Here is a 25993-nt window from a genome sequence, read left to right as displayed (position 1 = left end):
TCTTATTTTAAAATCTTTTAAAATCCAACTAGTAACTTTAAAGAAAGCACTTTTCAGCATTTTCTTCTTGATCCTTATTTTTATTTTCACCGCAAAGCCAAATTTAATGTCCCGCTTTCGTTACAAAAGAAATTGAATGTCAAGCTCTTATTTTAAAATCTTTTAAAATCCAACTAGTAACTTTAAAGAAAGCACTTTTCAGAATTTTCTTCTTGATCCCTATTTTTATTTTCACTGCAAAGCCAATGCATGTGTTAGAATTTTAGCGGCATGAGTATAATATATTGGCACAATTGTTCTGTAGACATAAATGTACCAAATCCAGCTTTTACCTTAACGACGCAGGACGCCAAAATGAACACCGGAAATAATCTACTTTCAAAAAAAAAGATCTCATGATCTAGAATATAGATTCTAGATCTAGTCTATGTGTATATTCTAATAATTCTATATAGATCTAGACTAGATCTAGATTTACTCTAGATCTACATTTCATGCATAACTAGTAACTCTGAGTAAGAATAATCTAGTCTAGGTTATAGAAATATTATATATATATTATATATATAGTAATATAGAGAGAGACTAGATCTAACAATAATCAATCTATCTAGACTAAAACTAAAGTAGATATATGACAGATATGATATAGTACAGGCAAAACAGACAGAAAGTCACAAGTGAAAACAAAACGTCTAAGTCTAAGTCAAAAGTTGACAAAAGGCTGAAATAAAATGTTTGTTTGTTTTGTAAAATGTTTTACATATTTCGGATGTTCCTTCAGAGTTGAAGATAGTTTAATAGTTTACTTCCTAGTCCAAACCTCCCGCAGGACGACGGGGGATGGGAGCGGGCAGGGTTTGAACCGTCGATAAATCCGAACGACAGTCTAGCGCGCAAACCGCACGACCAGGCAGCCATAAAAGGAGAAGGACACTTAGGTTAGGAGAGGAAAAGAATCCGTTATTCAAGTTATTGCATTATTATGGCTAGATCTATAAATGATTATTCAACCTAGACTTAGATCAATCTTTTATCTTATAAAATACAACCATTCCTTCAAAAACGATGACCGATGATAAGATGATTACAATCATTATCATTACAAATACAATGATTACATCCTACCAAGCGCAGATTATGCTGGACTATCATCACCACTATGGATGAACTTCAAGAATCTAGATTTATAGATAAAAAATAGATACATTATAGTTATACTAGTTGACTAGTTACTAGTTATAGTCTACCCTGAAAATATTTATTATATAGGCTAATTATATAAATATTATAAGGCATATATATATATATATATTATATTTAAATGCCCAAACATGTATATTTATGTATATTTAAGGTATAGATCTGGAGTATCTGGAAGTGTTGTGGCTGAGCAGTAAAGCACTTGGCTTCTGAACCAGGGGTTCAGGGTTCAAATCATAGTGAATACTGGGACTTTTAATTTCTGGATCCTTTGGCGTCTCTTAGTTAATATTGACATTAGTTGGGGAAAAGTAAATGTGGTTGGTTGTTGTGCTGGCCACATAACACCCTCGTTAACCGTGTGGGCCACAGAAACAGATGACCTTTACATCATCTGCCCTATAGATAGCAAGGTCTGAAAAGGGAACTTAACGTAAATGTATAGGCCTAGATTTAGATATATTTTATTTATTTTGTTATTTTGCAAAAAATTCTAAAACATTTTTTTGGGTTGAAATGCTATCAAAACTGTTTGATCAAAATTGACAAAAATACTTCATTCTTAGAATATAGTCACTCAATAGCATATTCATTATTTTGTTTTTGACTGTTTGAAACAAATGGGATGACACTAAAAAATTTTTAATGGTTTTGTTACTGGATCTTGAGCTCACACATCTTTCACAATCTCCGCAAATTTTTATACATCAAGCTGCCAAACAAAGTCAAACTTTTTTTTGAAAAATATTTTCGCGCCTTTTGGTGAAAAGGGGTTGAGGTGAAGGACAAAGTAAATGCAGAGGTCATGATAGGCTGAAGTCAATGGTGGCGTTTCTCAACATCAGACTTGTCACTGGGAAGCCTGGGATGGAAGAAGGTTGGGTTTTGTCTCATAACCATCATGATGACTTTCTGAAGTGGACACCATAAGACTGGCAGCCATCTTACCTATATATTTAAACTAATTATTGAAAATTTCAAATATTTGGTACTTTATCGGTACTTAACACAAATTTTCGATTTTTTTTTGTCATTGCTTTAGCACTGTATCCGGCTTCATCTATTTGTGATGGTGCAATGGTTAATTGATGGAAATGTTTACGACACATTCTGTAGAGCCTTCAATTGGAGTGACTTTGGATCTGATTTTGAAAACATTGATAGAATCTCCAGACTTCTCAAGTTTAGAGACAAAAAACTGGGAGGCCATATCTCATCTTATTCCAGGCACAACGCCAATGCAGGTTTGTCTTGTTAGTACTAATTTTGTAGATTTATGACGAAATTCTTTAAGCTGCAGAGAAAAAAAACAATAACTGTAAATAAGTGAACATATGCCCTTTGGTTTTATGAGTTGTGTAAAACTTTATATATTTTTTTTAAGTGCATTCTTTCTTACTTCAACCTAATCATAAAACTAAACTATTCTTTGTTATTTTTTACTCTTGAAAATATGGCTTAATTATTGAACATTAGAACATTTTTAATGATTTATTAAAAAGTTTTTTTCTTTTTAGTGGAAAAAAAAAAGTAATTGTAAATATTTTTTGCTGATCATTGCTTTCAAGGGTTGTCTATCACTAGCCCTTTTCAACATTTTTCAATTTAATATTTTCTCTTATGAAAATATTTTCTAGACACTGGAGATGGTGAAAGAACTTTCAGAGTCAGTTCATTTGATTGTGCTCACTTTCCCGGCTCATATCCTGTGTCTAGTCAGGTATTTTCAGTACAGTAGAACCATGTTGTCAGCCATCTGCTTTTACAAGATTGTAAACAGTCTTGGAACAGTCTTTCTTGTGCCTGGACTGTCCAGAGTGAACATATAGTCTGGTTCACAAATAGACCCAAGGTTGGCTCTTTTCCAGTCTTTCTTCCTGTAATGGCTTCTTGACAAAGTTGATTTATTGCTGGAAGACAAAGGACTATTGGAATGAACATTTTCCTTCGTTGCCTAAGCAACCATTCTGTTTTGACATGACCTCTGTGTAGCTGAATCTATTGCTAAAAACATAGGGCTTTAACACTTATTTAATTTAGAACTCTTTTTCAAGAACATTTGCAAAACATTTATAAAAAATTTTTAGTATGCCCTGGGCCCTTCAAAATTTTTGGCCACAGTGCTTAGTAAGTAAAGTTCCCCTTTTTTAAGACCTTGTGATCTATAGGGCAGATGATGTTAAAGTCATCTGTTTCTGTGGCCCACAGTTAATGAGGGTTTCATGTGGCCAGCACAATGACCAACTACCTTTACTTTTTCCCGACTAATGTCAGGTACCCATTAGAGCTGGGTGGACTCAGAAGCGCCCAAAGATGCTGAAATTAAAAATCCCTTTCTTCACCATGAGTGAATCTGGGATCCCTGGTTCAGAAGCCAAGTGCTTAACTGCTCAGCCACATTACCTCCCCACAATGCTTAATGAAGCCATAAAGGTTATGTTTCCTCCAGCCTGACAATTTTTGAGATAACATTGTCTGTCTGTAGGCATGTTAGAAAATTGTATGTCCCTTTTGCCAGAATTTGAACACCACTGCTATGTATGATTTCTTTTTCTGTAACTATAAATAGATCTATATAAGTTGTAAAATTATAAAGAATCAGTAGGTAAAGAAAACTTGCTTGCTTGCCATGAGTAGAGATTTCTGAACTCGCCCACACAGTACATGTTTTTGTAGCTTTTGTAGACCTGCTTACAAATTATATATGAAGTCTTTCTAGATTGGCATAAATTTTATACCTAAAGGTTTGTTTATTTGTTTGTTTTACATGTTTCATATGTTCCTTCAGAGTTGAAGATAATTACTTCCTTGTCCAAACCTCTCACAGGACGACGGGGGATGGGAGCGGGCAGGGTTTGAACCCTGGACCATCGATAAATCTGAACGAAAGTCCAGCGCGCAAACCGCACGACCAGGCAGACAGTTTTTCAGGATTGGCATACCTCACAGTGTTCCTCACAAAGTGGGATTCAATTGTTTTGTTTCCTTTTTTTTTAAGTGTGCCAGGAGATATGAAGAGCTGTTGACCAACGGGGGAAATTCAATGCTGCAGCATGTGACACGGGCATTAGATAATCTTACTCTCGCTGGGAGTGTGAGTGGCACCAGCTTAGCAGAATCGGAAAGTAGCGTCAGGTCAGCTAGTAGCAGCAGACCCAGTTCCAGCAAAGCAAAGGGTAATAACTCTCATCCTTTGTAATACACAGTCTTAAAGTGCAATACTTGTTATTAATACTTTACAATAGGAAATGATTTCAATTGAAGAGAAATATTATTGTGAAGCTTAGCATCTCTAAGAAAAAATGTCACGTGTTTATTTCAAAACATTATTCAGGTGTTAGAGAAGACAAAGAGAAACAAAGTGCTAGCAAAGAAAACATCCAGCGTAGAGAGTTAGGCTTAAAGGGGTAAGGTCAACTTTTGAACCTCTATCATTGTTTTTGAGGTTTATGAGCTTTATTTTGTTAGTTTTGTTACATTTATATGTGTATTTATGTTTATATATGTTTTGTGTGTGTGTTTGTTTCTTGTATGTTCATGTGTTCACATGTTTTTCTCAAGTATGTTATTAGTGTATATTCAATTCTCCTGCTAGTTTTTTCACTTTCTTGCTTTGCCAATAATATGAAGTTGCAACGTAAACATCAGTGTTGTTATTACATCATAATTAATACTATAACAAGTTCTTCAAAATATTTTTTTTTAGTTTAAAAAAAAATATTTCGATAGGTTTACAAACTTTGTTTTGACAGGTTTACAATCTTTTATTTTGATAGGTTTATAGGATTTTGTTTTGTTACATTTTGGAGATGTTTTTATTTTTTTGACTATTCAATTTTATGTTTTTCTTTCTATCAGACCTGTCATGGTCATCCATGTTTGTGATGAAGGCAAAAATTGTAAGTTTATTTTTTTTTTAAATTTCTTTAGTTTTTATGTATACAAATTTTTTTTTTTGAACATTGTGTATGTTAACTTCTAGAAGCAGGAGATGGTTAGGGGGGAGGTACAAAAAAAAAGGGGGGGGGGATAGACCTGAAACCAGACTCATGGCTCACGCCTCAAGCCAACATGATAACTACTCTGCTATTGAAGTGCTTATGATTATAGAAGATTGTATAGTTATGTATTGTTTGTTTCAAATTTACTTTAAAGTGGCTCCCTTTCAAGGGGACTAATTCAGCTTATACCACCACTTCAGTCAAGTACAATGTCTTTTCGAGCTACCAAACAAAATAGTTAATTACTTAACTAATTGGTTAATTTTGTATTGATTCTTGTGCAGTCAGGTAAACATAAAGTAATTGTGTGAAATTTCAGCTTGATCCTAGATTTGGTGTTGGAGAAATAACCTCTACAAACTTTTTACCAGACAGACAGACAGAGGGAGAGAGTGAGTTAATATAAGCTTTGGAAAAATGAAACAAGGATCTAGATGAAACGTATTCACATTGAGACAATGCTGGTCTAGATGTAGAGCTAGAGCTTTCAAGTGTAATTTTTTCTGCTTAATTTTCCAGTGCATTTGGATAATTAAATCTTAATTGGAAACCTTGAACTGAGTTCTGGAGCTCCACAAGGTCCCTTCTGTCATCAAAAGGGGAAAGCTATGACTAACCACACACCATCATTGGTGGTCGCTGACATTAGTCTAAACGTTTATTTTTTAAAGGGAAATCTCAAAGATTATCATTATTACTAAACTCTAATTCTCATTATGAAACACAATTGGTATTGTAGAATTTTAACTCTTATTTATTGTTTCTAATTTTATTTTTAGTGAAAAAAGATTTCCAATGCCCTCGAGACCTACTAGTTCAGGAGATGAGATACTTTTCAGAGTATCTTTCCACTGATGCCCAGCGCTGGGAGGACGTAGATATATCTGTTCATTGCGATGTTCAAATATTTGATTGGCTCATGCACTATGTCAAGAGAGGAACTAAAGAAGCTCCACAGGAACCAAAGCTTGGTAATCCATTCTTGCTTGCTGTAGATTAGTTAACTATTGGTAATCCAACTTGCTTGCTATAGATTAGTTTATTATTAGTAATTCACTCTTGTTAGCTTTAGATAAGTTAATTATTGGTAATCCATTCTTGTTTGCTGTAGATTAGTTAATTATTGGTAATCCATTCTTGTTTGCTGTAGATTAGTTAACTATTGGTAATCCAACTTGCTTGCTATAGATTAGTTTATTATTAGTAATTCACTCTTGTTAGCTTTAGATAAGTTATTGGTAATCCATTCTTGTTTACTGTAGATGTTAATTGGTAATCCATTCTTGTTTGCAGGAGATAAGATAATTATTGGTAATTCATTATTGTTAGCTGTAGATTAGTTTATAATTGGTGATTTAATCTTATTTTCTTTAGGGTAACTTTACTGTAAATTATTTTTTGTGTGCTTTAGAATAACATTATTACTAACATTAAGAATAAATTTATTAGTTAATTATTGTTAATTCATTCTTGTTTGCTGTAGGTAAGTTAATTGTAAATAATTTCTGCGTGTTGTAGAATAATTTTCTTGGTAAGGTTAGGGTTACAAACAGATTTTTTGTTATTGTTGTTATCACTCCCGCGGCATTGAACAATTTATTTTATTCAACAATTTTTTCGACTTTTTTTTTTCAGAGCCCAACAATGTTGTGTCAATTTTGATTTCATCAGAATTTCTGAAAATGGATACACTGGTGAGTCTGTTTTCTTGAATGCACTTCATCGTTGTAGGATACAGTAAATTTATTACCGAGAACTGTTTTAGAGAGGGTTGCAGTGACTCAGTGGCAAAGCACTTGGCGTCTTGTGTTCGAATCTCGGTGAAGACTGGTATTTTTAATTTGGAGATCTTAAATTCGCCTCTGAGTCCAGACTATTTGAATGGGTACTTGACATTAGTTGGGGGTAAGTAAAGGCAGTTGGTCATTGTGCTGGCCACATAACACCCTTGTTAGTAGTGGGCCACATAACCAGAAGATTTTAAAATTTAAGGTTGTTTGATCTTAGATGGAAAGATCTGAAAGGGGTTCTTGACTGTTTTAGTAATAATAATTTTTTAGGAGAAATTGTTTTGGGAGTCTGAAGATAAAGGAAGAATTCAGTATTTAATACAGCTATGAAGATTCAGCTGAGCCTTATGCATTTTACTCTACTGCTGTATGCTGGGTAATCTTTTTCTTGGTTTCTGCTTTTTTTTGGTTCTCAAAAGTGGATATAAGTGCATTATTCTTTCACAACACCGTTGCATTAGGTAGCCATTTGTCTCCATGTGAACTTCTCTATGACAGTGGCTTTTGGCTGAATTCTTAGCTGGACTTTTAAGTGCTTCTAGTGAACATTTTTGTATGGTGGCTGACTGCAAATATTTTTAGGTGAGCTCATAAATAAATGCAACACAGAGTTGTTATGTTCCTGCTTATGACTTCCATGTTTAAAAATATTCTAAATGTTTGGATGGCTGCTCTAGACTTGTCTCAATTTTCACTGGTATCAAATCCAATCCACCAATATCCCCAGCAGTCATTAGGGAGGTTTGGGCCAGGATGTAATATTTTTTGACTCTGAAGGAACATCTGAAATGTAAAAAAAACAAATATTTAAACTATTACAACTAAAAATATAAGTAAAAAAATTGTACTTCTAGATCTTTTCTAGTTTGTGAAATAGTCATACTTTTTAGGTCAAGTTGGCATGAAGTGATGCTGGTGAAAAAGATGAAACTAGTCTGTGGGAACTTATAATGAGACTTCTTAATATATAAAAATAATATATATTATTTAGAAAGACATAAAGACATCAGTTTTCCTAATGCTTATTGCTTTAAATGAAACAATAGTAAAATAATGCATTTTCAGTTGTAATCAGAGTTCGCACATTCCAGAGTGAGTTCTTCATCTCTTTTTCATTTTATTTTTTCATTTTTTTTTCTTAGCATTTTTTATGTGCTATAATTAATATTAATTGTGAAGTAGACCTGTTGTTATTTCCCTTATTTGCCTGCTTTATCTAATCTCACAGGTCGAAGAGTGTATTAAATATTGTCACAAGAACATGAACGATATATTAGCTACCCCTTGCAACATGGGCTGTATCAATGACAAACTGCTCACCAGGTACAACAATTTGTCTCCCTTTTGGTGTTCCTTCCTGACCAGAATGTATAACAAAAGTATAACAAATCTTTTTGACAAGCATATTTAACAAAACAAGAAACAAATTTTTTTGTATTTTTCGCTACAAATTTGTGAGGTAAAGTACTTTACTTCTGAACAGAAGGTCTCTGGTTCGAGTCAGAATTTTGATTGTGAATGTTGAAATTAAAGGTGATTTTGTTCTTAACCATTGGCCATAGATGGCAAGGTCTAAAAGAGGTTCTTAACTAAATTTTATAAATCAACAAAGTTATTTTCTAAATAATATTTATGAAATGTGTATTAATAGTTATTAAATGTTTTTTGGATTTAACCATTTATCTTGATTGGACCATGTAACTTTTGAAAATTCTTAATCTTATCTTATCTTATAAGTTAAAGACAATATTTCAAAAGAGAAGATGATCACATCCTATACATTCCTTGAGTCAATCTAGTCAGGCATGTTAATCAGTGACATATACTCTGCCAAGTCACTGGTTTTCCTGGCCGGCTCAGGCAACTCATTCCATGCTCTAATAGCGCTAGGGAAGAAAGAACACTTGTATAAATTTGTCCTGGCATATGGAATAAGAAATGTAATACCCAACTACACAGCACTTAAGTCTACTTACATCAACATTGACAAACTTCATCAAATTCTGTCAACTAAAGAAAATATCTGCCTCCAGAGGTTCTAAAGTCCAGGCCTCTAAAGACACATAACACTTGCACAACAAACAAATGTGAAATTCCCCCAATCTGAAAACCTAGTTTCTATTAACAACCTAACAGTATAACTCAGAGGTTCTCTAACTTTTTTTGACCCGGCGATCCCTTTATATACTTGTAGTCAAAACTTGCCTATGGATCCCTAAATGAAAAAGCTTTTAGTGAAGAAGGTATTTTAATTTGATTAACTTTTTCTGCGGATGCCCTTCGGTCATCTAGTTTGGGTCCACGGACCAAAGTTTGAGAAACACTGGTCTAATCAATACAGTTATCATAATAATATATGTTTAAAAAATACTCACAGAATGGCAGAACTGTTCAGTCACGTTGAAGCTGATGAACTACGAGACCGAAAAGATAAATTTAAAAGGTAACAAAATTTTAAAATGTAATAAATTTGCCATTCATTAATACAAAATGCTTTATTCAGTATTGACCTCATTTAAATGGAGGCGTGATGGCTGAGTGGTAAAACCCTTGTCTTTTGAACCGAAATGTTTGGGTTTGAATCTAGGTGGGAATTAAAGGAATCATTTTGAGTCAACCCAACTCTTAAGGATACCTGACACCAGCTGGAGAAAGTAAAGTTGTACTGGCCACAATTAACAGCCCAGCCACAGAATCATATGACCTTTACATCATCTGCCCTATAAATCACAAGGTCTGAAAGGAAAAAATAGATGATCTGAAATTTGACTATCCACAACTTGAAAAATAATTTTTTTTTACTTAGGTTACTAACTTTGTGCTAAATTTAATGCCAAAAGCTTAAAATTTTTAATCAGAATAAATTTGTTATTTGGAATAGGTATTTGAAAAAAAAAATTGTTAGACTAGATTTTATTTCTGACTGAAGTAGTTTATATACAATTTCAAATACAAGTTTTAATTTTGTACTGTTATTTAAATTTAAAAAATGGCTACAGTTGAGTAAGTCAAGTCATTGTACTTTGGAATAAACTAGTTCAAGATCTAGGAATGAACAAACATTAAAAAAAAAATGTTTTAGCTGACTTAGATATAACAGAATGTTTTCATCAACTTACTGACAATAAAAATGAAATGAATCTCCATTATTTGCTTTCTTTCAATATTAATATATTCTAAACCTGTGCAGATTTACTTATGAGCTAGACTAGTTTAATAACTTATTCAAGTTTTGATTTGAATCAATCTATAAAGAGTAAACAAATTTACAGTGTACAAGAAAAAATCTAAGAAAAGTCATAAAACTTATAATTAGCATAAAATATTGTTAATGTTAAACAGAGCATTTTTTTAAAGAGGAATTCAATTCCCTTGTTTTGCAGTAAGCTGTTTGCCAAAAAAATTGAAAAACTTTTTGAACCTGATGGTCCATCACCAGACTCTCCAGAGAAAGCAACATCTTTATTTAGGTAACTACATATTTGTCTCTTTAAAAAAAAAGAGTACCTTTCCTTTGTGCTTTATTTTTGTTTTTGTTTTAAAAGTTTCAGACATTCCTTTGGAAATGAGATTATTACTTCCTGACCCAAAGCTCTTGTACGATGGCAGGGCTGGAAATCAGGATCATCGTGATGGCAGTCTGAAGCTCTTGTCTCAAGACCAGGCAAAAGTGGTTGCTTGATTTGCAATTTATCAAATACAGAGTGGCCCAAAATTAGGTTTACAGTTATTAAAGTACCTTTTATATGGTTGAAGTTACTTTCTTAGTAATACCAATAGAAAGCATTCAATGCTGCAATTGTTGCAGTCGGATATTTTAAGCCTCTGAGAGATGAAATTGTTTATGTTTATTAATTGTTTATGTTTATACATTGTTTATGTTTATAAATTGTTTATGTTTATAAATTATTTATGTTTATAAATTATTTATGTTTATAAATTGTTTATGTTTATAAACTGTTTATGTTTATAAATTGTTTATCTTTATAAATTGTTTGTTTATAAATTATTTATGTTTATAAATTGTTTATGTTTATACATTGTTTATGTTTATACATTGTTTATGATTATAAATTGTTTATGTTTATAAATTGTTTATGTTTATAAATTATTTATGTTTATAAATTGTTTATGTTTATAAATTGTTTATGTTAACAGGTTTAATGAATTTCCCTCTATTCTAGTGTCAAATTTTAAAATAAATAGTCTATGTGATAACAGTAAACCTACTTTTGGGCCAGGCAGAACCTGCAGCGCTACTGATCCCAAATTGTATCGGATATTCCATTCCTTTTGGTGACATCAGCTGCATGGAGAGGGGAGAACTGCTGTGTGGGTGACTTGGTTCGACCATAAACAATTGCCCAGGCTTTCATCTCGCTTATTCAAAAAACGAGGTGAAACGTAGTCATTACTTCTGATGAGGCCAACAACTTTTAGGGCTACCCTGTATATTGATGCAGTTAACTGGATTAGATACGCCATTGGGCCACCCTGTATATTGACTGGATTAGATACTCCATTGGGCCACCCTGTATATTGACTGGATTAGATACTCCATTGGGCCACCCTGTATATTAACTGGATTAGATACTCCATTAGGCCACCCTGCATATTAACTGGATTAGATACTCCATTGGGCCACCCTGTATATTGATGCAGTTAACTGGATTAGATACTCCATTGGGCCACCCTGTATATTGACTGGATTAGATACTCCACCATCACTTCTCCTGTCAGCAAAGTTTTCTTTTATTCTGGTCAAAGGTCTTAAGCAGTAGATTTAATTTGATTTGGGAACCATTGATTGAACAATCAATATCTTAGTTACTATTATTATGTTTCACATTCACTGTTAGGGGAGACAACTTGCTTTTTAATAAGCTGGTCTTTGTTACTTGCAGATGCATGATTTGTAAAAGACACCTGACAGAATCACTTAAACCATTTGTCAAGTGCTTACCTAGCAGGTGTGTACATTAAATATTAAGACTGCTCCTTGAGGTACACCTGAGTTTACTGTTATTGCTTATATCGGTATATTATTATAGTTTTATACTTGAAAATAAATAATAATGCTAAAATTAGAACAGGGTTGAATTATTATTATTATTTATTCTAACAAATAGGGAATAATCCAACCTAAAAATAAGCAGTGTTTTGTCAAATTACAAATGTGCAAGCGTTCCGTCAAAGAAAAAGTTTGTGAAACCCTGTTCGAAAACTAAAACAAATTAAAACTGACCTAATTAGAAAACATTTGACCAGTTTTGATTAGTTTATTACTTTTTTTACATATTGTTATGGCTTGTCTTTGAGTCTGATGATTAAGGGAGATTACAATATTTCCCATGGGAATACAGTTCCAGCTCTGATATACATATAAGAGCATTCTAAAATAAGGGAGAGAAACTTTCTGTATAAAGACAGGAATTTCAGTTATTCAAGTGGAAGGTGTCACTGAGATGTCAAAACCACTTGGCTACAGCTTGACCATCTAACAAAGGGTTCAGGTTTAAATCCCAACTTGAGCAGAATTTTGTTTGCTGAGCGCCTAAAGGCATCACAGAAACCTTCTCCCAGATACCCCCTCCCCCCAATGGTCCACAAAAGATATTGGACCATAGTGCACTAAACATGCTATAAGTTTGAAAAAATCATATTAGTTAGATTATTTCCATTGTTACTACCTGCTGAGTATGGATCCCCAGAAAATAGTATTTTATTGTTAGAGCCAATGAACATATGTGTTGATTTTAATATTGATTTTTAGGATGACCATTGACCAAAATGGACAAATGACCTATTCTCATGTTGTGGACTCCACTTTTGACATCAGTGACTATGTCCTGGAGCTCAAGTCCACCCTTAAGACTTGGAGAGATGTCTACTGGAGGTTGTGGGGGATGGTCAACTATTTTACCTGTGTCAGGTGTGGGGAAGTTTTCCCACTGACTGAATTCGGTCATTGCATGTAAGTTTTATCTACCCCCCTCCTTTTAGAAGTATTCTAACTCATTATTGCTTACATTAAGTTTAGACATACAAAGTTTCATGCTGACAGATATGATGAGCTTTAAACAAATTTAAATAAAAAGCTGAATTGAAATACAACTACAGCAATAACATGTCAAATGTATACGCTTCCCAACAATTTTTATTTCTGTTCAAACTATGAAAAAGGATATTGTCTTCTTTTCTTGTGTCCTTTTAAAGTTTACTTGTAAAATCTTTTTTTTTTGTATCATAATGGCAATAATCCAAAGATAAAGGGTGAGTGCAGTGTTTCACATGGCCACAAAACCCTTTTCGAATTTACAGTCCAGGGACGGACTGGGCTCCATAGACTTGGTCAGCAGACGGAAACTCTAAAATAAAATCCTACAACCATCTGCTGTCCACAGCCATCTCAGACTACTGAGCCACTGTGGTCAACATTTAGCCTATGAGCCACTGTGGTCAACATTTAGCCTAAAGAGTAATTTTGGTCTGCACATTCCACTATAAAAAAACCTAGCACAGGCTTGATGCCTTACTGTGTTTCACCAAGCTAATTTTTGTACCAGATACAAGAAAGTAGGTGTTTCTATCAACTATCATAATTCTTAAAATTTATCTAAAAAAAAATTGTTTAATTTAGTGATTAGTGTTCATTCAAATTTAATTAATAATTTTTGTGTTAGGCTTTTTCTTAACTCTCTCTTTAATTATTTTCCTCGTTCAGGAGGAATTATTCATTTTCCAATTTGTACTTCACTATCTTTTACAATTAAACTTCAATAATGGTTTTCTTTTAATCAGAAAATATTATAATTAGTATAGATAAATGCATGCTCCTTTTTATAGAACACATATTAAAGTTTACTAACTTAAAAATGAAGTTAATTTAATGGGGTCAAATCAACGTTGGTATTGCCAATCAGGAGAGAAAGAGTTAAAGTACAAGAAGAAATGTAATGTTTAGATATTTGCCTTATAGTTCAATTTTTTAAAACCTGTGGGACAAAAAAAAAAAGATTGAATCATTTCTTTTGTTTTTCCTCATTTTTCTAGCTACCATCCAGAACTTGCCAGATATGACAATGAACCAGGTTCTGTCACATCTTGTGTTGGAATACATCCGTGTTGTCACCAGAGAGCAATACGTTTTGACCCTACCCTCATCAACAAGGTATGTACTAGTTGTTCACCTTTCTGTAGATGTTGCAAGCTGCTTGCATTTCAGATGAAACTTGAGTAGTAGGTACAAACATTGGTTATTTGCTGGTTGGATGTGTTAAGCACAGAACAATCCTTCTTTTAATGCATTATGCAAGATAAATACATATAAATAATTATAACAACCACCTGATAATTGCATATGTTAGCATTGTATTCTAACAAAGACTGAGATTAAAAGAAAAATATAGGTCCCTCCACTTCTTCACCAATTTTTTATTTCAGTCTCCTTGCCTTTCTTTGGCCTGGCAAAGTGCCTTTTAAGATAAAATTTAACTCTTTCTCTCCGTAATTATTTTCCACATTCTGGTGGAATCAACATTGGTACTGTCAGTTAGGAGAGAAAAAAAAAATGATGCTTGAAGCTTTTTTAATACATTCAAAAACTGGATTTGTATTCACATGTAGCCTCTAAGATTTTAAAAATAAATTTCATGCAGATTTTTTTTTTGTTCCAGGGCTGCAGGGTTAAAGACCACATTTTGAATTTCACACCAACAGAGGGAGACCAATCCTCAGTTCAGAAAGTCTATGATGACCTCTTAACTAGGAAGGACATAATCTGTGTGCCGTATATGAGGCCAAGCGATTACAGGTATTGCTAAGAACAATTCACTATGTCTAAGAACAATGGAAACACCTGTATACTTTCTTAGGATCTAGATAAACGAATCAGGGTTGGCTTATGCCTCATGGTCGCACTTGTGAGGCCTAAGTCCTGAAAAAAAATTGTCAAAAAAAACACGCTCTATAATGAAGATATTGTTTCAGAGTTGCACTATTCTGGTCCCAGTTGTCATTTTAATCTGTGTAATAACTTCATTCTTTGTATATAAGTAACGTTTCCATGTCAGACCTTGTGATCTATCGAGCAGATGATGTAAAGGTCATCTATTTCTCTGGCTCATGGTTAACGAGGGTGTCATATGGCCAGCACATTGACCAGCCATCTTTATTTTGACCCAACTAATGTCAGGTACCCATTAGAGCTGGGTGGACTGAAAGGCGTCCAAAAGATCCCAAAAGTAAAATTCCCAGTCTTTGCCAGGTTTCAAACCCTGGACCCCTTGGTTTGGAAGCCAAGCGCTTATGGTGAAACATTCAAACTTAATAAAAGTGGTGAAATATTAAAACTTTTTAATTTCATTCAAACTGATTAACAGCAGTCAAACATTCAAACTTTATAATAGCAGTAAAATACTCAAACTTTATAATAATAATCTTTATTATCCATAAGGAAATTTGTCTTACAATTTGTGCATTACACCAAACAAAACATTATAACTATAGAAAAACAAAATGAACATTCACACCAGACTCACTTATAATGTACATGCGACAAAGTTTATATTAGATTGTTTCTATTTAATGATTTGATTGCCAGGGGAACAAAATAGCTTTTGTGTCTGTTTGTTTTTGCTATCAGTGTCTTGTATCTCTTTTGTGATTGTAAAATCACAAAATCCTAGATTCTTTTTAGCTTTTTATTGTTTTATTTTTAGCATAATAATTAAATCACATTGTGGTGTACAGTTTTTTTTTTTTTTTTTTTTTAATCTTTAGAATTAGGTTTGCTTTATGAAAACTTGCCAGAAATAGACTGCATCTTTTTTTTTAAAGTAACGTCTGTAAGATAAGATCTCATTCTTCTAAAATGATGACAGATTTATTTTGTCATTTTTCACCATATCCATTATGTCCCTATAGTCCAACAGACTAAGAGATAGGTTAAGGTGAAACTATTGTAATGTAATGAAGGCTTCATCAATCACACACAAGAGAATAGTTGTTCATTGAAAAACAAAAGGAAATAACTACCTTATTGGGTTGTATTTACTGCTTCATAATGTTATAACTCCGCCATGCGCACCGCCATCCAGGCTAGTGCTAGAAGGTGCGCACTGTGATAGACTAGACCTAAAAGGATGTCAACATTAGAAAGAGAACTATTTCCGCTCAAGTAGAGAGCCAATATGGAGAGATTGTGCCTAAGATAGATGTTGTTTTGTGTACCTGTGATGTCGTGTAAATAAACGTCTATGTCTCGTTGAGTTGCCTCAATTAAGTTATGACAATACCATCTGATAAATTTATTTAAGTATTTGTAAAATTGTACTTGCAGTGATATGGAGCTAGATGTGTTTGGTAATGAAAGTTTCGTCTGTCAATCAGAGGACTCTGGGATACATTTACCCAGTCTTAGTGCAATGGGTTCAGAAGAAGTCAGAATAGAGGTAATGACACATCCTTTTTGTAAATGTCTTTAATGTTGTATTTTAAAAAGTATATTTCAATCAGAATTTGGAATTTTTTTCTCAGAGTTTTTTATTTTGTGGTCACATGATTTAAAAAAAAAAAATAATGCAGTCAGTAGTCAAGTTTTTACTATTACTGTTCTGAATGTTATAGTCTACAGAGTCATCTTTAAGTCTAAACAAGCTCCTCTTTATTTTTGCTTTGGCTGCTTACCGCTCTCTGACTGATTGATCTTCCACTTGCGTCTCTATTCCTATCAACTATTACATTGGCACAACATGGTCACTTAATGCAGGGGTCACTTAATGCAGCGGTCACTTAATGCAGCGGTCACTTGATGCAGGGGTCACTTGATGCAGCGGTCAATTGATGCAGGTGTCACTTGATGCAGGTGTCACTTGATGCAGATGTCACTTAATGCAGCTGTCACTTAATGCAGGTGTCACTTAATACAGGTGTCACTTAATGCAGGTGTCACTTAATGCAGATGTCACTTAATACAGATGTCACTTAATGCAGGTGTCACTTAATACAGATGTCACTTAATACAGATGTCACTTAATGCAAGAATGGCTTAATAAAGAAACAAGTCAACAAAGGTTGCATACAAGGCTTTAGAATAAATGGATGCTTAACCTCTTACCAGCCAGTTATATCTGTTAATAATTCTTTTTGTTTCTTTAATGTGTTTGTGATGTTTTTTTATCTAGAATTGAAGATTATTACATCCGAGACTAACCTCTCACAGGATGGCTGGGTTTGAACCCTGTACCATTGAAACATCAGTCCAGAGCACATACCACACATCCAGGAATCCATAATTGACAGTTTGTTGTGATATAGGTTTTTATGATATAATTTCGTTTGTAAAACATAAAGTGATTTCTTTTATGTATCTTTATGTGTTCAGACAAAGCCCAGACTTCAGCCCTTGACAGTGGAGAAAGAAGTTTCCTATTATGTGGATGAGTTTGATGAGAGTGATGATGAAGTTGGAGATGATGAACAGCAGTCCAGTGCGGGTGAGTCACATGATCCATGAGTCACATGACTCATAAGTCACATGAGTCATACAATACAATACCGGTATTGGTAAAATATTTTCAATGTTCACTGTGAAGTGATGGATTGGAATAATTGGGATAAGTTCAGTTGCAGTCATATTTAGTTAATTGAGATAATGCATTTATTGGTGCATACACATTTTTTGTCAGCCAAGTTATCATCTTGATTTCTATTCTGAATTACTTTTGTTGAGCTGAGTTTAAAGTCATAATATTGGTACTCAAAGAATTAAATTCAGTGCTGCGCTACTTCAGTGTATCCTAAAAATGAGTTGTAATAGATCTAAAAACACTTCTCTGAATCCGCCTGTGTCATATGATTGTGGAGACCATACACAGCTCTCTTCAAAATACATTCATGACAGTCTGTTTTACAAGTTTTGATGTTCCAATAAGATATGTTTTATTTTATTTTTTTTCATGGAAAAGACTAAATATGAACATAATTTGTATTGAAAAAAAATAGAAAACAAAAACAAACAAAAAGTAGGTTTTTAAAATGATTTGTCCTACCACTTGACTCTGCAGTTATTATGTTATGGATGTGCTACACTTTACTTAATACGTGGGAAAGGAAAATTCTTAGGAAAATCTGTGGTGCCATACAGGATGAAACAGGGCGGAGGACACGCACTAACCATGAGATATATCAATTGTATTAAGACCCACCAATAGTGACGGAAATAAAAAAGAACAGACTACGTTGGGCAGGTCACCTTGAAAGAATGTTAGATAACAGAGGAGCGAAAATCGTATACAGGCAAAAAACAAAAGGCAGGCGACCCAAAGGCACACCCCGAATGTGATGGATTGATGATGTAGAAGCAGATCTGAAGCAGCTTGGGGTCAGGGCATGGAAACGAAAGGCCCAGGAGAGATCTGAATGGAAGGATGTGTTGAAGCAGGCCAGAGACCTCCATGGGCTGTAGCGCCACAGGAATGGATGGATGTGCTACACTTTCTTCAAAGTCTGAAATGTCTTTGTAATTTGAAAAGACGAACTATGCGGAGACCTCTTCACTCTCTCCTCCCTTACATTTATGTCCATGGACACACACACGCATGCACGCACAAACTCACACATGGAATACTTGTTTAGAACAACATTTGTTTTTTTTTCATTTGAAGCCTGTTACAAAGTAATGCATTTGATGAATAATGTATTTTTTATTTTCATCATAGCAGTATTGCTCATTATGAAAGATTGACTTACCCTTCATAATGTAATATATTTAGTGGACTTTTCTGGTCTAGCTTTTAATGAAAACATCTTTATTTTTGTTTTGATTTATTAGCAAAATCAATTATGTCGATAATGTACACTACTCTTGTGATAATTTTAGAATATCATTTTGAATGGGCATCATGGTTATACAAAGCTATCGTGCAGAGTTAACTACCCTGATGTCTAGTCATAGCGCTATTAGTTCCCCTTGCTGTCAACTTCTGCTTGCTGTTGACTTTTAGTCCTACCAATGATTTCAGGCTCAACATCTACCAAGAAATCCAGCAGAGCTCTGAAGAAATCTCTAGTCACTGTTAACCCTCAAGCTATTCTATTAGACGGACCAGAGTTTGAGTAAGTATCCAAAAGCCTGGGCAATGCTTCTCAGCCTCACCATGGTGCTTGGGGGGAAGGGTCATTAGGGTAAGTAATTAAGCTAATCAGGAAGCAAAAAAAAAAAACCGTGTTTGTGTGCCTAAGGACAGTCCAATTGAGTTGGCAGGAATGGAAGCCCCAACGATCATCTCACTATCCATACAATGTTCCTGAAGGGGCTGGTTTCTTTATGGCAAGGCTGATGTGGTACAGATAAGGAATATGGGGGAATTTCCCTGGTGTTCTCGGCCTTTGGCATCGCTTCTATAGAGCTTCTAGCATCTTGGGATACAAGCCATCAAGCAAAACTTTTGACCATAAACTTGAGTCTTTGCATTAAAATTTACCCGCAAGCTTCTACCCCACTTTTTAAAATAATAGATAGAAATAGTTACAACTTTATTTTACTTGTAAATTAACAGAGATTTCATTATGTTTAAAGATATTCTTTTTTATTTTCTTTCTAGTCAAATCAAAAAGAATACATGGGACACTCAGAAGTCATTGAGATACAATCAGGACACACAGCGACAAGAAGGTCAGTTATAATTTATTTCTTTAATAAATGCAGCATGTAATCTGTATGCGATGCTCTTAAAAATCTAGATTCAAACTCTTTGGCTTTAACCCAAATAGATAACAAAAGCAACAATCATAACAAACGAATATTCACATTTGACTAGAGTAACACCTTTAGTAAAGTCACTAAATTTAGAAAGCCTTCAGGATAGAAGAATTAAAAGTAAAGTAGCTATTATACATAAAATACTGAACCATAATCTTCAAATACAAAAACAAAATTTAATAAAATACTCAGAAAGACACAAAGATAAAGGCACATTCCTCGTCCCATATGCTAGGACAAATTTGTACAAATACTCCCTCTTCCCTAGTGCTATTAGAGCATGGAATGGGTTGCCTGAGCTAGCCAGGAAAACCAGTGACTTGGCAGAATTTAAGTCATTGGTTAATATGCATGACTGAATGCATGATGCGTAGGACGTAATCATCATCTTTTTTTAAGTAACGTCTGTATTATATAAGATAAGATAACTCACAAACTCACAGCTAGCTGAGACATTTCAACATCCCATTTGCCAGCAGCCTCCATTTGGCAATAAACTTTAATTCCAGTTTGATAGTCAAGCATTTTATCACTCAGCTTATTCTCAATTATAACTATTACTTGAGGCAATCCCATTAGTCTTGTCCAGTATTGAAATAACAAACCTATAGACCAGTGTTTCCCAAAGTGGGGTACGCGCACCCCCGGGGGTACGGGAAGACTTTGGTGTGTGTGGGGGGGGGGGGTACACGTTGCACCTCATCAACTATGCTGATTTTTAAAAATTCTCTTTTTATTTTATTCTGTTAATAAATTAAAGTTGGGGGGGGGGGTACTCAGCATTACAAAAATTATAAAAGGGGTAAACATAGGTCAAAAGTTTGGGAAACACTGCTCTAGACTCTATGACCAGGCAGCCTTCTAAGACCCTGTAAAACCTGTTTTCTCTATCACTGAGACACTGCAGGTCTTGGTCTTATTAGCAACACTCATCAGTAATTTGAGAATAATTATTCCCACTGTTCCAGATGCCAGACGTATGAAAGAAATTCGTCTGTTCTTATCTAGACTTCGATTGTCAGCAGATAAAGTGGACAAGCCTAAGAAAGAGGTAATATATCCAAAGTTTTATTAGTAAGAGTCTGGCATTCAGCAAAATTGTCTAAATTGATTAACATTTTGTTGAACTTTGCAACAGAAGAGTTAATCATTTTCTCTCATGTCGACAGTATGCAGGAGGAATTTTCAGCAAACTAGAGAACCAATGGAGAACTGCTCATATCCAGTTTTATCCATCTCGTTCACTTCAGCCCTTGACATTAAGGTCAGTTTTTTTTTTTTATTTCAATTTTTTTTTGTAAGGGAGTTTGACATTAAATTAAAAAAAACAACTTTAAAAATCAGAATCACTGATTGATAGGTATGTAAGGATATACCAACATTGACATATACAGGCATTGATATTTAAGTTAATATAACTGTTGATGACATGATGACACTGCACTCTTGATGACATGATAATGTTGCACTGTTGATGACATTGCACTGTTGATGACATTGCATCATGGATGACATGATGACATTGCATCGTGATTGCCATGATGACATTGCATTGTAGATGACATTACACTGTGAATGAGATGATAACATTGCATTATGGGTGACATTATGACATGATGGCACTGCACTGTTGATGGCATGATGACACTGCACTGTTGATGACATGATAATGTTGCACTGTGGATGACATTGCATCATGCATGACATGATGACATTGCATCGTGATTGCCATGATGACATTGCATTGTAGATTATATTACACTATGAATGAGATGATAACATTGCATTATGGGTGACATTATGACATGATGACACTGCACTGTTGATGGCATGATGACACTGCACTGTTGATGATATGATAATGTTGCACTGTGGATGACATTGCACTGTTGATGACATTGCATCATGCATGACATGATGACATTGCATCCTGATTGCCATGATGACATTGCATTGTAGATGACATTACACTGTGAATGAGATGATAACATTACATTATGGGTGACATTATGACATGATAATGTTGCACTGTGGATGACATTGCATCATGCATGACATGATGACATTGCATCGTGATTGCCATGATGACATTGCATTGTAGATGATATTACACTATGAATGAGATGATAACATTGCATTATGGGTGACATTATGACATGATGACACTGCACTGTTGATGGCATGATGACACTGCACTGTTGATGATATGATAATGTTGCACTGTGGATGACATTGCACTGTTGATGACATTGCATCATGCATGACATGATGACATTGCATCCTGATTGCCATGATGACATTGCATTGTAGATGACATTACACTGTGAATGAGATGATAACATTACATTATGGGTGACATTATGACATGATGACACTGCACTGTTGATGGCATGATGACACTGCACTGTTGATGATATGATAATGTTGCACTGTGGATGACATTGCACTGTTGATGACATTGCATCATGCATGACATGATGACATTGCATCCTGATTGCCATGATGACATTGCATTGTAGATGACATTACACTGTGAATGAGATGATAACATTACATTATGGGTGACATTATGACATGATGACACTGCACTGTTGATGGCATGATGACACTGCACTGTTGATGACATGATAATGTTGCACTGTGGATGACATTGCATCATGCATGACATGATGACATTGCATCGTGATTGCCATGATGACATTGCATTGTAGATGATATTACACTATGAATGAGATGATAACATTGCATTATGGGTGACATTATGACATGATGACACTGCACTGTTGATGGCATGATGACACTGCACTGTTGATGATATGATAATGTTGCACTGTGGATGACATTGCACTGTTGATGACATTGCATCATGCATGACATGATGACATTGCATCCTGATTGCCATGATGACATTGCATTGTAGATGACATTACACTGTGAATGAGATGATAACATTACATTATGGGTGACATTATGACATGATGACACTGCACTGTTGATGGCATGATGACACTGCACTGTTGATGATATGATAATGTTGCACTGTGGATGACATTGCACTGTTGATGACATTGCATCATGGATGACATGATGACATTGCATCGTGAATGGCATGATGACATTGCATTGTAGATGACATTACACAGAATGAGATGATGACATTATATTATGGGAGACATTATGACATGATTATTATTATATTATTATATTATTATAGCTTTTATATAGCGCTACTTTCATGCTTATAGCATGCTCAGAGCGCTTTTGGTCCAATCTCATTTGTGGACCGGTGGGGGGGAGGGGGTATCTAGGAGTTGGTTTTCCGTGCTGCCTTTAGGCGCTCAGTAAACACAACTCTGCCCGAGTCGGGTGTCGAACCTCGAGCCTTCTAGGTAGCCAAGCCAAGTTCAAGCGCACTTGGCCTCTCGACCACGCTTCCCATTATGGCATTTCACTGGATGATGTTAATGCATATTGACGTGATGTAAAATAAATCTGATTTTTTATTTATTTTGTTGTCACTAATTTATTTTTTTTTGTTTCTTTTTATCACTTCTTCCCCCCCCCCCCTCCTAAAAAAATGTTATTCAAGCTTAAATTAAAATGATGCATGTTTTATATTTATATATTGGGATTACCAGACTCTTTCTATTATTCCTATCGATGAGAGAATCTGGTGAATTAACTATAGCAAAATAATGGACAGTCCTGATCAGGGCATGAACGATGGACCCTCAAACAAGACGACATCTGCCTAGCTGCATCTCAGGCTAGCTAAACACTGGTCCAGAATAGTTTTGATCGGTAGTTGTTCACCAGTTCTGCACTTTGATACTCAAGAGATTAATGGTCACATGACCTACTCAAAACTAATCCAGACGCGAGCACACCCACTTTTCCCCAACACTTAACAGAGCTGACGCATGAAGCTGCTTGTTCTTCCGTGAGAACAAAGAAGAAGTCCTTTCATTAGACACAAAGCCCCATCCTCTCAGACATAAATAACTATTTAAGAGAAAGGAACCACATCAAAGAATTCTGTAATGGCAAATTTTTTTTTATATTGAAAGTAAAAAGCAACAACAAAGAAATGATAATCCCATTTCTTTAGGAAATGAATAAAATAGTATTTTAATAGCTGGGGAGAACATTGAAATAGTTCAAACCTTAAATATCACCCAAAAAAAAGGACAACAAAATAAATATCCTCCTTTAGTGTTAGCCCAAAAGTCATGTCAATATTCACCTCTGCAGTATTTTATGTTCCAACATATCTACTTGGTTTGGCAGCCTGAGCATTAAAAATATCTTGAAACACTTTATGTAATATCCTAAATTCTGCTAGTAAGATCATTGCCGACAAACTGCACTTGGACACCATGAGAAGAGCTAAAATAAAACACTAAGAAAAGCAGGTATCTCTGAAGTAGACCAAACTTACCCATGCCATGTATAAGTTCCCCATTCAGACCTTGCGATCTATAAGGCAGATGATTTATAGGTCATCTGTTTCTTTTGCCCACATTTAACGAGGGTGCCATGTGGCCAGTACAACGACCAACCACCTTTACTTTTCCCCAACTCATGTCAGGTACCCATTAGAGCTGGGTGAACTCATAGAGGTGCCTAAAAATCCCAAAATTAAAAATCCCAGTCTTCACAGAGATTTGAACCCGGGACTTTTGGTTGGGAAGTCAAACGATTTACCGCTCAGCCACCGCGCCTCCTCATGCCATGTATGGGGCCAGCTTTTTAAAATGTGGATTGGACTCCATAGCCTTCTTCAAGTTCATGAGAAATGTACTCATCTTTGACCATGAAGGAGGAGCTATATATTATATTATTATGAAATCTACTTTTATTTATTTTATCATTGCTTGTTTCCCACAGGGCTCGTCCTAGACCACTGGGTCAACTACAACAGAAGCAGCCATTGTTTTAAAAACCTTCAAATTGGATCAAGTAAAAAAACTTAGATTGCTCACCAAGTCCATTGCTCTCAAGATATTTTTTTTTTTTACCAACAATGTTGTATATACTTTTTGTTTTTACATGTTTTGAAAGTTCCTTAAGAACTGAAGATCATTACATCCTAGCCCAAGCCCCCACAGGATGACAGGTTTCAAACTAGGGCTCATAGAGACAACATGTTGAGCTCATATCATACCACTAAGTAGTTGAAGACTGTACAGGGATTCACCTTCATCTATCTTCCATGTCTGTTGGGGCACCACATGGGATTCATAAGGGATACAGGGAATATCAAAAGTAATAATAATTGCACATATATAAAGGATTTCAAGATAGGTGTGTAACTAAATGCATAAATGGGGAAAAAAAAATCCATTTAGAGATATCACTATTTTTGTTGAACTAAGTTGAAAAATAAAGCTTTAGTTATTTTTTGATATTGAAAAAAATCCATATTTCTGACAAAGTTTGTCCACTTGATAGGTAACAACCAAGAGCACTATCATGTTGACAAAATTGAGAACAAAATATAAATATGTCAAGACACTATTCAATTCATTAGAATTCAAACTTTTTTTTGTTTCGTTGAGTTGCTTAGTGAGTTTGAAAAGAGAAGATATAATATTTACATTTTTGCATCATTTGATTTTGTCTTTGATTTTATTTCACTATAAGATAATGTTTTTTTTTATTGACAATGTGATATCTTCTGTGATTGATTTCACTAATGATAATGTTACTTCTTTTCTTTGTTGATTGATTTCACGAATCATGAATCTTTTGTTAGATTGACTTTACTTTTGACACTGTGATTTCTTCTGTGATTAATTTGACTAATCATTATGTTTCTTTTTATTGACTTCTCTATTGACAAAGTTGTTTCTTCTCTGTGATTTACTTGTTTAATTGTATCTTTAAAATGATATATTTTGTATCTTTAAAATGATATAGTCTATCTATAGGAGAAAAAGTCGCCACAATTCATAACTACTTATGGAAATAATAAAGTTTTGTAAATATTTTGAAATAAAATATTTTGGTATTGTACAAATTTCTTGCTTTAATTATTATTGAAATTCAGATTAGGTCAGTATGGCCATTTGTTGCTAATTATACTTTGAAACATTGGAGACAGTATATTGTCAATGCATGCGCAAGCGTGTGTGACAAAATCACACATTTGAATATTGCCTAACAAAAGAGAAAAAAACTTTTGAGCATTAGAAAAATATTTTAATAACAGAATTACTTCACATCCAACATTTTTT

General features: G+C 34.4%; 1 protein-coding gene across 4 annotated transcripts; it reads left to right on the top strand.

The window, feature by feature from the left end:
- The first annotated feature begins 348 nt into the window (after positions 1 to 348).
- Positions 349 to 24771, top strand: LOC106068155 (SANT and BTB domain regulator of class switch recombination-like). 4 transcript variants are annotated; one of them, XM_056007103.1, is made up of 22 exons: positions 650 to 736; positions 927 to 941; positions 2246 to 2447; positions 4202 to 4379; positions 4538 to 4610; positions 5062 to 5102; positions 5984 to 6175; positions 6840 to 6898; positions 8223 to 8317; positions 9372 to 9437; positions 10378 to 10464; positions 11899 to 11964; positions 12768 to 12968; positions 14048 to 14165; positions 14671 to 14807; positions 16335 to 16446; positions 17379 to 17490; positions 19000 to 19111; positions 19600 to 19670; positions 20726 to 20808; positions 20927 to 21021; positions 24645 to 24771. In XM_056007103.1, exons 3-22 carry the CDS (start codon positions 2292 to 2294, stop codon positions 24694 to 24696), a joined length of 2106 nt encoding a protein of 701 aa, XP_055863078.1. In that variant the 5' UTR covers positions 650 to 736; positions 927 to 941; positions 2246 to 2291; the 3' UTR covers positions 24697 to 24771. The 4 variants fall into 4 exon arrangements, with proteins under 4 accessions (XP_055863080.1, XP_055863075.1, XP_055863078.1 ...); XM_056007105.1 differs by lacking the exons at positions 650 to 736; positions 927 to 941 and adding an exon at positions 349 to 515 and having other exon boundaries at positions 19018 to 19111; XM_056007100.1 differs by lacking the exons at positions 650 to 736; positions 927 to 941 and adding an exon at positions 349 to 515.
- The last annotated feature ends 1222 nt before the right edge of the window (positions 24772 to 25993 follow it).

The sequence above is a fragment of the Biomphalaria glabrata genome, chromosome 12, assembly GCF_947242115.1.
Source record: "Biomphalaria glabrata chromosome 12, xgBioGlab47.1, whole genome shotgun sequence".
In the NCBI taxonomy this organism is placed as follows: domain Eukaryota; kingdom Metazoa; phylum Mollusca; class Gastropoda; family Planorbidae; genus Biomphalaria; species Biomphalaria glabrata.
Note: the sequence above shows the minus strand (reverse complement) of the source record. Positions and strands in the feature narration are given on the sequence as shown.

Bases quoted from the DNA above. Each gene is read 5' to 3' on its own strand.
- LOC106068155 (XM_056007100.1), top strand. From the start codon at position 2,292: ATGGAAATGTTTACGACACATTCTGTAGAGCCTTCAATTGGAGTGACT. The intron at 6,176-6,839 runs GTAATCCATTCT...TTTTTTTTTCAG, and splicing joins TCCACAGGAACCAAAGCTTG to AGCCCAACAATGTTGTGTCA. The intron at 12,969-14,047 runs GTAAGTTTTATC...TCATTTTTCTAG, and splicing joins ACTGAATTCGGTCATTGCAT to CTACCATCCAGAACTTGCCA.